We start from the raw sequence: 13,281 nt of genomic DNA on the forward strand, positions 1-13,281 counted from the left end.
CACTGTCTTTTGACTCAAGAGCACAGACTTTGACTCCCATCATTGCCCTTGAGTTGATGCATTCCTGTGGATTTGAAACATGCCATAAGCACACAACACTCCTAGAATGATTGAGTCCCAGAACACTGAGGATAACATACTATGTTCTTGTAACAAGTGTCTCAGGTATAGATTTTGTGCCCAGTTCAGTTCTCAGTCATGTCAGACTCTTTGTGACCCCATGAACCGCGGCACGCCAGGCCTTCCTGTCCATCACCAACTCCCAGAGTCCACCCAAACCCATGTCTGTTGAGTTGGTGATGCCATCCAACCATCTCATCCTCTGTGGTCCCCTTCTCCTCCTGCCCTCAATCTTTCCCAGCATCAGGATTTTCTCAAATGAGTCAGCTCTTCGCATCAGGTGGCCAAAGTATCGGAGTTTCAGCTTCAGCATCAGTCCTTTCAACGAACACCCAGGACTGATCTCCTTTAGGATGGACACGTTGGATCTCCTTGCAGTCCAAGGGACTCTCAAGAGTCTTCTCCAAGACCACAGTTAAAAAGCATCAATTCTTTGGCGCTCAGCTTTCTTGATAGTCCAACTCTCACATCCATACATGATCACTGGAAAAACCTTGACTAGACAGACCTTTGTTGACAAAGTAATGTCTCAAATTACATTTAGGCTCCAATTACAATTCGTTTTCTCAGCTAATCAGTGGGTACTGTGGGCACAGAACTGATTGGCTGAGGACCCCAGCACTTTGGTCCTCATTGTTGATATTTCTGGGATTCTGTGTGGTCCAGGCCTGAATAAGGAACGGAAGACAATCACAGGGTGGGTGTGCAGAACCTGTGGGCCTATTGTAAGATGGTCTGAGTTTTGTATCCCTCTGCATGGGGACCCAGCACAACATGGCAAGTGCTAGAGATGAGCAGTCAGGGGACTTTGAGGTTAGGGAAACATTTATTGAGTGCCTGCTCTGGGTTTCTGGCTGAAGACAAGAGGCAGAGTGTGGCCAGGCTTTCATGCAGACTCAGGTGCCAGGTGTCCCGGGATGGATACCCCTCCTCCCCGAGCCGAGCACAGAGTCAGCTGAGGCAGTTGTATCGAAGTCGTGCCTTTATTTGCTCAAGTCCAAACCGTAAGCTCCGGAGCAGGGTGGGTTCTCCTTGCCTCGGGGCATCCGGTGCTACTTGGTGGATGGCTCTGGGTCTTTCTCCTCACTGACTCCAAGCGGCTTGGGATTGGCCTGTGGGAGGTCAGGGTTTGAGGCAGGAGTCTCCTCAGATCCCTGTGCCCACACCCTCCATGGGTCCTGCCCCTCCTCACCCCACACTGCCAGCCACTGCACTCTGGCCTGGGATGGGTCCCATTGGAAATGCCCTTCCCTGAGGACCATCTTCTGAGGGGCCTTTCCACCCACAGCTCCTCTCACAAGCTCTCTCTGCTCCCTGCACCAGATTCCAGGACTCACAGCTTCTCCTAGGCCAGCCTCCTCCTCTTGCTTGCTCTGGGCCTGGGCAGGGACCTGTATCCCAAGTTTTTCCAGCTCCTCCTTCAGCCTGGATAGAAAGAGGTCGGGAGTGGGGCAGGAGGAGGTGGAGGGAGAAGGGTAGGACCGTAAAGGGACCAAGACACAGAGTCTGGAAGGGGGCAGGGACTCCCTCAGCCCCTTTCCCCTCGGGGCCTTGGGGGAGGGCTCCACGCCCACCTCTGCCGCCTCTGCTGCAGCTGCTGACACTTCTGCTGCAGCTGCTCCTGGCGCTGGGCCGCAGCCTCCAGCAGCTCCTGGGCTTTCCTGTTCTCCTCCTCCAACAGATGACTGAGGGTGGGGCCACGGGTGCCGGCAGCTCCCTCCCTCCACTCCCTCGCCCCTCCCCATCCCTGTCTTACACCACAGCTGCTGCCTCCGGGCTGCGGAGGAAGAGCCCTTCACTGATTGTGTGGCCCTCGGCTCCAAACTGCGAGCGCAGACGATGCTTCACATCCTCCAGCTTTGCCTCCACCAGCTTCTCTGCAGCAGGAAGGAACGGATGGGCAGGGCAGGGCAGGGCAGATCAGGGTATCCCCATCTTCCAGGCCTCACCTTCCTTAAGCAACTGCTCCTTGCTGCTGTCCAGGGTGCCGATCTCCAGGGCCAGGCGCTCTGGTTTCTGATGGATAATAAAGGAGACCTGTCTGCAACTCCTGGCTTTCTCCCACGTGCCTCAGAGGAGCCAGTCTGGATCTGGCCTTTCCTCCTGTGCCGCACTTCCTGCACGCCGGGCACAGGCCAGCTTCAGGGCCTCTGCACTGGCCACTCCCTCTGTCTGGACCTGCTCTACCCCAGGTACCTGTGCTGCTCTGCAGGAGAAGCTCACGAGGTAGTCAGAGTTCAGGAACTCTGCAAGGGGGTCCTGCAAACACCAGGACTCAAGACTGTTCTCTGGAGAGTCGGTTATCAGTTCAGCACTGTAGCTCCTACTCTTCCCTCCAGGTGACCTCCCTGAGTCTTCCCATCCTGACTTTCACTCTCTCTGCCTATTTTCTTGTTTGGGATCCCTAGGTGGCAAACAGTGGCCTGCTTATTTCCCCACTATCTTCCCTGTGACTGTGATGGCCCCAAAGACATCCATGAATCTCCTTAATGGATAACCCCTCCTCAGTTCTTCAGAGTTCCTCTTGAACTCTTAAGGCCCCTGGGAGGCACCAGAGATGGGTGGGCAGGGTCAGTGAAGATGACAACCCCTGGTGGCACTGAGGGCGAGGAGGAGCTAGGTTCAGTGTGGCTCTGAAGATGGCTGCTGGGCTTGCTCAGGAACTGGGCGTGGCAGCTGACGGGAGGGAGGCCTGGGGGATGACACTGAGCTCTGGCCTAGTGCTGCCAGGGAAGGCGCGCCAGGTGGATAGAGTAGCTCTGAGTGACTCACGTGGAATTCCCATAGGTCCTTATACTGGCCCATCAGATCCTCCAGTTTCTCCTCGAAATCCAACCTGGGAACCGAACACACAGGTTGAGGGGCTGTGGGCTGGGACGCCCCTCCCGACCTGGCTCACACTGGCGTCTTTATGCACAGACGTGAGGGAGCTGGCCTGTGCCCTTCACGCTGTCAAGCGCCTCTGCCTCCTTGACCCTCCAAGCTTCAGCTCAGCCAGGCCTTCCAATCCCCATCCCTAGCATCACCCCCTCCGCGCTTACAGCCCACCCAGCCGCCACGCCTTGGGGGGCGGCCTCTACCTCAGCTGCCTCTGCTTGCTCTTCTCCTGCTGCATCTGGGAGTCCAGGGCAGAGATGCGCTCCTTGCACTCCTGCAGCATGGTCCGCTTCCTGGCGAGAGGCGAGGCAGTCACCACGCTTTCTGCATAATCTCTCCCTAGGAGGGGCCTGGGGTGGGGCTCCCATTCCCTTCTCTTGACATCTGTTCTAGCCTTCCAGATTGAGGTCCTTTCTGTAACTTTTGGGGTGGTATGAACACATGCCCTCTGGAATGTCATTGTGAAGATGAGGGAGATCAATGTGGGTGTGGTCACACACACAAGCACACACATATTGATCTCATGTGAATTCCTCGAACATATTCAGTGTTGGTATGCTAGGAGCTTGGAGGCCTCTGGTCACAAAATGAGCAATATAAGCATTCAGGAGCTAGAGAGGTGGGTGAATAGAAGGATAATGGGTGAATGGAGAGAGGCTGGTGGACAGATGGTTGGCTTGATACCTAAGTGAAGGGACAGATGAAACCATAAAAAGTACAGAATAAAAACCAGCTGAAGGAATTTAATTGACGTGCTAGCAAATGAATGATTATCTCAGTGAAAAAGATGGTAATCAATACTACAACCTACTGTTGGGAGTCACGGTCTCCCTATTCTATAGAGGAAGAAGATGAGAGCTGTGGGTCTAAGGCTGATTTCCCTTATGTATTTATTTTTTTACCAGAATGAAGGGGTAGCGCGCAGCAGGGGCGAGGTGGAAGCTCTTACCTCTGTGCCTCACTCTCCTTATCCTGGCAGTGGAGCCGGAGGACCCTCAGGGTCTCTGCAGGGAGAGGAAGTGAGGACCCCGTGACAGCCCATCATGGCTGAGGTCTGGGCAGGGGTAAGAACACCAGGTTATGTGAGGCCTCCTGAAGAGCTGATGGGACTCTGTCATCTACTACAGGTCTGGTGGGAGCCACAGGAGGGAGGCAAGGTGATTCAGGCTTCAAAAGGCTTTTACAGCTATAGAGTGGGTTTCTGAAAGGTGGCAAAGGCAAAAACCTGGAGATAAAGTAGATGCAATTACCTTGCTTTTTGCTCAAGATCTCTTTCAGGCGTACTTTCTCTCCACTCACTGGAAAACATAGAAACATGTTTGGGCATCACCAAACACCCACTGTACCCTGAAAGACTGGGCTTGGCAAGGCCTACCCCAAACCCCAAATGTAGACCCCCTTCGAGGTAAGTCCCCTTCCCCTCTTGTGCGCACACTCCCTGTGGGCACCAAAGGGTGCTTGATAAAAGGTGGCTGACAGGACCCTGTGGAATGCCAGTGCAGTTACATGGAGGGAAGAGAAAAACACTTCACAACAAGTTGGGTAAAGGCTGTGAAGAAACACATCAAACAGTAAGGGGCATGTGACTATGTGGGGGCAGGGTGCTGACTCTGGGTGGGGAGATTGGTGAAAGCCTCTCTGAGAAAGGGGCATTTGAGCTGAGAGCTGAATGATGTCGTTGGGCAGTAGGAATCTGTATTATATGGGGGAACTGCCTAGCAAAGGTCCTGAGGTAGGAGTAGGCTTGGTGGTGTTTCAGGAACACTCCCCAAAATAGAGTGGGATGGGGGAGATTGGTAGGCCCTGAGGTTGGCGAGGGTGCAGGAGTGCTTGGCCACAGCAATGATGCTGACTGTCTGGAATATTGGGTTCAAGGATGTGTGAGACTGTGGGGACCTCTGGGTGATCCCCCCAGGCTTACATGAGTCCAGTTCTTTCTGCAGGGTCTCCCAGATGGTCCGGGCGTCTCCCAGCTCCTCACTAGCTTTCTTTTTTGCTGTGCCAAACCGTAGGACATCGTGTAAGCGTCTGTCCTTGCAAACATTTCACACTTGTCTTCAAGTAAACCTAGAGGGGCCCTTAAGAGGATTTTACAGAGCAGGAAACAAGTCTTCCAGAGCCAAAGCCCTTCTTGGGCTCAGGTGACAGCAGGGCCAGGTTAGTAAACGTGACTGCAGCACCTGTATTTGGATGGACCAATCCATGTTTGGTTTAATGCTCCCCTGTTTCAAAACACTAAGTAATTTTGAATAAGGGGCTCTGCAAATCACGTAACTACTCCTGGCAGACAAGCCAAGGTCCTGAGCTCACCTTGCTGAACCTCATTAATCCGGTTAATCAGGACCTCAACCCTGGGCTCTAGGCTTCCCACTGCAGGGAGAAAAGGAGGTTGAGTGAAAACGACAGGGCAGGCAGAGGAAGGTGGATGCCCTCCAAGAGCTCACATTCTGGGGAGGGGAGGCAGGAACACATAGAGATACCAAGTCAGGCTGTGATAACTTCAAGTGAAATAGAGGAACAAGAGATTAAAAAGTGAAGGAGTGGGAAGTGATCCTTCAGATATGGCGAGACCTCTTGAGGGCCCCAAATCAAGTGAGGAGGGCAGGCCTTGCAGTTACCTGGGTGGGGGTGGGAGACAGTCAGTGCAAAGGCCTACTCGAGATAGGGACATGGGTGGAAGGTGCCTGGTAGAAAGAAGAGAGCAGAGTTGACGTGGAGGGAAGGAAGGTAAAGATGAAATCCTGGAAATTCAGTAGAGTGTAGGGGGAGCCAAATGGATGGCCAGTAAGGGGACTGAAACTGTGTTTTGGGAAAATGTTTTGCTTTTATCCCCTTATACTTAAATTTTGAATCATGGAGTCATATTTTTACTTCAGAAAATTAACTTTTGAAACTAAGAGAGAACAAATGAGTTAATTTCCCAAGGTGGTGACTCTGGTGGCTTAGAATTGATTCCACGTCTGCCTGACCCCAAACCTCGGGCTGAGCCTCAGTTATAGAGGAGACACGTGACCTTTCTGCAACTTCTTCACCATTTCCATCAAGTCTTCAATTTTCTGTGAAGACTTGGCCTGCCCTGTGGAGACAAAACCAAACATTTTAGTATGTAGTAATGAGAAGCCTAAGGAAGGATCTCGTGACAGGCTGGGATTGAGGTGGGCTGAGGGCAGGTCTCCAGCCAGAGTGGTGCCTCTGCTCCTTGACCTGAGGGAGACACTGCAAGAGATGAGTCAGAGAGACCCCTTCATGGTCATCTTTTCCTAAAGGGTGAGCGACACCATAGATTCCCCCTTAATAAGACTCAGAGCAAGAGAAAGGGTACGTTCTTACGGTGGATACTGTTCAAGGCTTGGTCAAAGCTCAGGATGTAATAACAGAGAAGAAGTAGTATTAAGAATTGGAAACAAGGAGTTAGAAGTCACTGTAACTGGTAGGTGACACAATCAACTTTAGATTTATAGAGAATATTAGCCATAAATCTCAGAAGGAATAGTGAGAAAATTTAATGATGTATCTTTAAACATATAAACACAAATAGCTTTTCTATACATATGTTTCATATTCAGTTCAGTTCATTTCAGTCACTCAGTCATGTCTGACTCTTTGCGACCCCATGAACCGCAGCACACCAGGCCTCCCTGTCCATCACCAACTCCCGGAGTCCACCCAAACCCATGTCCATTCAGTCGGTGATACCATCCAACCATCTTATCCTCTGTCGTCCCCTTCTCCTCCTGCCTTCAATCTTTCCCAGCATCAGGGTCTTTTCAAATGCATCAGCTCTTCGCATCAGGGGGCTAAAGTATTGGAGTTTCAGCTTCAACGTCAGTCCTTCCAATGAACACCGAGGACTGATCTCCTTTAGGATGGACTGGCTGGATCTCCTTGCATTCCAAGGGATGCTCAAGAGTCTTCTCCAACACCATAGTTCAAAAGTATCAATTCTTTGACACTCAGCCTTCTTTATAGTCCAACTCTCACATCCATACATGACCACTGGAAAAACCATAGCCTTGACTAGAGGGACCTTTGTTGACAAAGTAATGTCTCTGCTTTTTAATATGCTGTCTAGATTGGTAAATAATTTCCTTCCAAGGAGTAAGCATCTTTTAATTTCATGGCTGCAATCACCATCTGCAGTGATTTTGGAGCCCAGAAAAATAGTCAGCCACTGTTTCCACTGTTTCCCCATTTATTTGCCATGAAGTGATGGGACCAGATGCCATGATCTTAGTTTTCTGAATGTTGAGCTTTAAGCCAACTTTTTCACTCTCCTCTTTCACTTTCATCAAGAGGCTTTTTAGTTCCTCTTCACTTTCTGCCATAAGGGTGGTGTCATCTGCATATCTGAGGTTATTGATATTTCTCCCGGCAATCTTGATTCTAGCTTGTGTTTCTTCCAGCCCAGCATTTCTCGTGATGTACTCTGCATATAAGTTAAATAAGCAGGGTGACAATATACAGCCTTGATGTACTCCTTCTCCTATTTGGAACCAGTCTGTTGTTCCATGTCCAGTTCTAACTGTTGCTTCCTTACCTGCATATAGGTTTCTCAGGAGGCAGGTCAGGTGGTCTGGTATTTCAGAATTTTCCACAGTTTATTGTGATCCACACAGTCAAAGGTTTTGGCATAGTCAATAAAGCAGAAATAGATGTGTTTCATATTAACTTGATTATAATCAATATAGGCATTTATTTTTAATCCTTAATAAGTTAGTAGATCCAGGCAATTATTAATAGTGCTATTAACATGACAATAAAAATAACTGGACATCATGAGCTATTTGATGTAAAAATACAACGGAGGATTCTTGTCAAAAAATGATGCTAACACTTGTTAAGCCTATCAATCTAAATAACCAATTCAGAGGAAATACAGGGACAGAGGGCCATTTAAGTGGCACATGTGCATGCAATTAACAACATCCACACTGGGAACCCTCACAGGAAAAGCAACTCAAGTTTCTTTAATTTAGAAAGATTTTAGGGGAAAAAGGAGAAAGGAAGACCCTTACAGACAAAAAGAGATTAAAGAATCATATCAACCAATCTCAATAAATAGACAATATTTGGATTTTGATTCAATCCAATGCGCTTTTAAAAATACTGATGACACAATCAGGGAAATCTGAACACTGACTGTAGACGCTAGAAATGAAGGGATTATCGTGGCTGATATTCAGGCGTGGGCTCCCCTGGTGACTCTGATGGTGAGGAAGCTGCCTGTGATGCAGGAGACCCAGGCTCAGTCCCTGGGTCAGGAAAACGCCCTGGAGAAGGGGATGGCTACCCACTCCAGGATTCTTGCTTGGAGAATTCGATGGACAGAGGAGCCCAGTGGGCTACGTTCATGGAGTCACAAGGAGCTGGACACAACTAAGCAACTAACACACACATTCAGAAGTGGTAATGCCACTGTGGTTACTTTTCTGAAAATAGTACTTATTTTTTAGAGATATACATGCAAATATTTATGGATATGTTGTGATGCCTGGGGTACTTCAAAATAAAACAGTGGAGTAGGTGGTAGGGAGGGGCTGAGGATAATGAAGAAACAAGATTGGTCAAGAGCTGATAACTGCTAAAGCTGAAAGATGAGTTCACAGGGTAATTATCCTTAGTTCTTAATTTTTTTAAATTGAGTTATAGTTGGTTTACAATGTTGTGTACTTTTCTCCTTGCACAGCAAGGAGATTTGGTTATAAATCTATACATAAACATCTTCAGATTCTTTTCTATTATAGATTACAAAATATTGGATATATTGAACATAGTTCCCTGTACTGTAGGGTCCTGTTGACTATATTTGCATTTCGATTCCACACAAAAATGATATCACATGATATTTGTCTTTTTCTGTCTGATTTACTTCATTTAGGGTGATAACCTCTAGGTCCACCCATGTTGCTGCACATGGCATTATTTCATTCTTTTCATCTGGTTGGTTGTTCACTGACTAAGCCATATCCGACTCTTTACGACCTCTTAGACTGCAGCACACCAGGCTCCTGTCCTCCACTATGACCCGGAGTTTGCTCAAACTCTTGTCCACTGAGTCGGTGATGCCATCCGACCATCTCATCCTCTGCTGCCCCCTTTTCCTTTTGCCTTCTTTATTTCCCAGGATCAAGGTCTTTTTCAATGAGTCACCTCTTTCCATCTGCTGGCCAAAATACTGGAGCCTCAGCTTTAGCATCAGACTTTCCAGTGACTATTCAGGGTTGATTAACATTGTATAGGAGGATTCTCTTGTCTCCACACCCTCTCCAGCACTTATTATTTGTAGATTTTTTTTCATGAATGTCATTCTGATCATTGTGAGGTGATACCTTAGTGTAGTTTTGATCTGCATTTCTGTAATAATTAGCAATGTTGAGTATCTCTTCATGTGCATATATTCTTTTGTATATGCTTAAACCTTTCCATAATAAAAAGGTTTTAAAAAAATCACCCAAACAACCAATCAAAAGAGAGAAGGTAAGTAATCATTTCTACAGAAGAATGGAAAAATGAAGAAAACAGGTAAGCAAAAACTACACTAATGGTTAATAATATCTGAAAAGATGTATAACCTTAGTCATAATTAAAAAGGTGAAAATGACATGTTGTATCTAGCAGCTTGGGAAAGATGAGTAAGTCTGATAATGCCTTGTGTTTATTACAATGTAGAGAAACAGACACTAATGCACACTGACAGACTGTGAAAACTAATGGAAACTTTTGGAGGACAGGTTGGCTACATCAACATTTTCAAGACAAAATTTCACTTCTATGAATTTACCCATCAGATATGCTTGGTTACATATCTATGTCAAAAATGGGAAACTTGAGTGCCCAGCAGTAGAGAACTTATGATTCAAGCTCACAAGAGAATACTGTGCAGTCATTGAAAAGGAGGTAGATTTATGTGTAATGACAATGAAAGAGAGCCCAGATAGACTGAAAGAAGAGAAAGTGCAAAACAGTACAATACAGAATCCCATCTGGCTGCAGAAAGAGGTGAAAAAAATGTTTTGTCTGTCTAAAAATATATGTGTCTTATTTCTAGAAAATTTCTGGCTCAAGTCACACAAAAATATTTTCAACAGTAGTTCTTCTGGAGAGTAGAAGTGGAAGGATAGGTAAGAGAATGTTTACTTTTCACTGTATACTTCTGCATATGGTTGTACTTTTGAATGTTGACCAAAATGACCCAAAAATGAATTTATAGTTTTCTTGAGCAATCATTTGTCCAGGTATTATTAATAGACTAGGCAGTGAGCTGCACCTTTATGTTTTTCTTTATTGCATATTAAAAGGTAAGGCACAGAGTGGGAAAGCAGAAAATATCTGTTGAACAAGTCAACTAATATATTGTTAATAAAAAAAAAAATCAAGGGTACAACTGCCTATGTTATTATATGAGCCCCCTACTGTTTACTTATTTTAAAAAATTTCAAATTTACTTAAAAGTTGCAGAAATAGAACACATAGCTCTATATGCCATTCACCCCAATGTTACATTTGCTAATAATCATAGACTTTAAGACTAAGTTGCAGATACAATTCTTCATTACCCTCAAATACCCCAGTGTGAAGTTCTGAAGTACAAGGACATGCTCCTGTGTAGTAACAACAGTACAACAATTAAAACAGAGGCTAGCAGTGAGAGATATTAACATGTGATCATCAAGTGGTACTTTAAAAATGTCTCCTACTTTCACTTTTATAAATTAAAAGTTCCACAAGTATCAGTTACATAGTCCTGGTAGAAAAAAACAAATATTAAGGTTAAAAACGTTCCTTCACCTTTGCATTGCCCTTAGAAACTAGATTGGAGAAGGCAATGGAAATCCACTCCAGTACTCCTCCCTGGAAAAGCCCATGGACAGAGGAGCCTGGTAGGCTGCAGTCCTTAGGGTTGCTAAGAGTCGGACACGACTGAGTGGCTTCACTTTCCCTTTTCACCTTCATGCATTGGAGAAGGAAATGGCAACCCACTCCAGTGTTCTTGCCTGGAGAATCCTGGGGATGGGGGAGCCTGGTGGGCTGCCGGCTATGGGGTCACACAGAATTGGACACGACTGAAGCGACTTAGCAGCAGCAGGAACTAGATCCCTCCATCAGAGTCATCAATTAGGAAAGCAGCCTCCAGACATCTTTCTGTGCAAACTACACAGTATTGCAATTTTTCTATCTTGCTTTACTCTCATAAAAATGTTTTGAAGATCATATTGTATCTGTATGTCTAATACTTTTAACGTTGACTTGGTTAAGTGTATTTTAATTCTACTTCCTCTTCGTTTTAGAAATCCACTGCACAGGTATATCCCAGTATGCATGGGATTTAGCTATTGCCTTCCCAAGTTTTCCTACCACCACTGAAGCTCCAGTCACTATCCGATCCATGCATCTATGTATGTCTTGTGTGATCCTATAGGAATGTGACCAAAAGGGGGAAAAGATAATTTAAACGTTAAAATTTGTGCCAGAAGGACTACTGCAAAGCCTTCACCCTTTCTTCCTCTCGTCAGAGTATGACATGGTCTGTATCTTTACACTACCGTTAGGGCTAGATAGCACCACTGCCCCCTTTTTAGAACAACCCAGTAGACTGAGAATGGAACCTTGATGTCTCATTTTCTCTCACTGCTGTAGGATGAATGTTTGTGTCCCTCCATTTTTCATTTGTTGACATCCTAAAGTCTGATGAGACGGTATTAGAGGGTGGGGCCTATGGGAGGTGATTAGGTCATGAGGCTGCAGCCCTCATGAATGAGATTAGCACCTTATAAGAGACCCCAGAGAGCTCCCTTGCCCATTCTGCTGACACAGATGGACATCTAAGATTCAAGAAACTGGTCCTCACCACAGGCAAGAAATGGTGTTTCACCAGTTATAAGACACTGGTGAAGTCAACTGCATCTAAATATGCTAGCTTAATGAACTTGAAACAAAGATACTAAGAGGTTTCTTTAGCACAGTGGCGAACACAGTAGGTGCTTAAGAAAAGAGATCTATATACATCTGTTCTGGTTTTCTTTTTGTTCTTAGCTGAGGATTGTTACTGAATGCCACTCCTCCCTGCTCCAAGCAAGCTTTCTGTGCTAAGTTTATTTCAGTATTTAAACCTTCATTTTATTTATTAAAAAAAAAAGGCCACAAAGCACCTGTCATGTACCAAAACTGCACTACTGCCTGCAGGTGTGACGGATATGACCAAGACGGGTTCATGAGAGAATCTTAACAAGGGGAGACAGGTAGGCCAAGCAGAGCAGAGTCAAGCTGAAGGATGCGTGTTCCTTGTACAGTTCTCTCCCCTTTTGTGTTAACACCCAGGAGCATATCCTTTGGGGGTGGACAAGCCTGGGAATATTTTTTATCTTTCTTCTCTATGCTAGGCTGTAATTTCAGAAAACTTTATAACTGTAATGAGCTGCCATGCCTCTCCTTTCCCGGTGAGGTGGGAGCCACTGTTCAATAGGTCAGAGTCAGGAAGAAAAAAAACGTAACGCTCTGCGGGGCGGTCTGGATCCTGGTTTGGGGGGAGGGGGAATCTATTGTTGAGGACCATCATGGAACAACAGGGAAATTCAGGGGTTCGGTGCTGTGAGATGAGAGAAATGGGACAGACTCCTTCCCTCGGGTGACACGGCCCCGAGAACAAGTCCCTTTCTGTTGCAGGAGATGCCTGTGGAGACGCTCAGGATCAGACTGAAAGGATGCCCTCTGCCTACTTTAACCTACTTAAGCACAGCAGATGGGGCCAAAGGAAGTGAGTGAACGTGGGGCACGGGCCTGTGGGTGATTCCTCGCGGCACCCGGCAGAGCCGCCAAGATCCTTCCCATGGGGCTGATGGCCATTTTTCCTCACGCCCGCCCCGACTCTGAGGAAGAGGCGCCCGCGTGCGCTCCCTGCCTGCCCAGCCCTCAACAGCCGTGGTCGGGGCCGCCGCCAGGCCCAGCTCTACCTCTGGCCTCGTCAGTCGGGCCCACGGCTCCCGCCGCTTCCGCATTCGACGATCCCGGCCGCCCAGCCATGTCCTCTCAGTTCGCCGGCGCCGGCGCCTCCTCTGGGATTGGACGGAACCCGGGCCAGGGGCGGGGCGTCCTCAGCACGCCTGCGCAGTGCACCTCTGCGCCGTACCCTCCTTCCAGCCGGCAGCTAGGGTGACGGTTGGGCAAGCGCCAGTGCGCACGCTCGAGTCCACCCAGAACAGATTCCGTGCAGAGCAGGTGTGGGGCGCGCACGGATCTTCCAGGCTGGCGATTGGCTGGTTGAGGAGCTGGCGACCTGCTAATGAC

At 47.4% G+C, this 13,281-nt stretch overlaps 1 protein-coding gene across 1 annotated transcript; it reads right to left on the reverse strand.

Moving 5' to 3' along the window:
- Positions 1-1,172: 1,172 nt before the first annotated feature.
- On the reverse strand, positions 1,173-13,017 carry SYCE1 (synaptonemal complex central element protein 1). Its single transcript, XM_052661133.1, has 13 exons — positions 12,948-13,017; positions 6,011-6,073; positions 5,308-5,367; positions 4,919-4,993; positions 4,248-4,295; positions 3,947-4,001; positions 3,201-3,290; positions 2,893-2,956; positions 2,070-2,136; positions 1,877-1,997; positions 1,695-1,805; positions 1,458-1,545; positions 1,173-1,232 (listed from the first exon to the last, which is right to left on the reverse strand). Exons 1-13 carry the CDS (start codon positions 13,015-13,017, stop codon positions 1,173-1,175), a joined length of 972 nt encoding a protein of 323 aa, XP_052517093.1.
- Between the last annotated feature and the right edge of the window lie 264 nt (positions 13,018-13,281).

This window comes from Budorcas taxicolor, chromosome 23 (assembly GCF_023091745.1).
Source record: "Budorcas taxicolor isolate Tak-1 chromosome 23, Takin1.1, whole genome shotgun sequence".
Taxonomy (NCBI): domain Eukaryota; kingdom Metazoa; phylum Chordata; class Mammalia; order Artiodactyla; family Bovidae; genus Budorcas; species Budorcas taxicolor.

Coding starts and splice junctions, on each gene's coding strand:
- SYCE1 (XM_052661133.1), bottom strand. CDS start 13,017: ATGGCTGGGCGGCCGGGATCGTCGAATGCGGAAGCGGCGGGAGCCGTG. Junction 6,074..12,947: donor CCCGACTGACGAGGCCAGAG/GTAGAGCTGGGC, acceptor TTGTCTCCACAG/GGCAGGCCAAGTCTTCACAG. Junction 1,233..1,457: donor AGGCTGGCCTAGGAGAAGCT/GTGAGTCCTGGA, acceptor GACCTCCCACAG/GCCAATCCCAAGCCGCTTGG.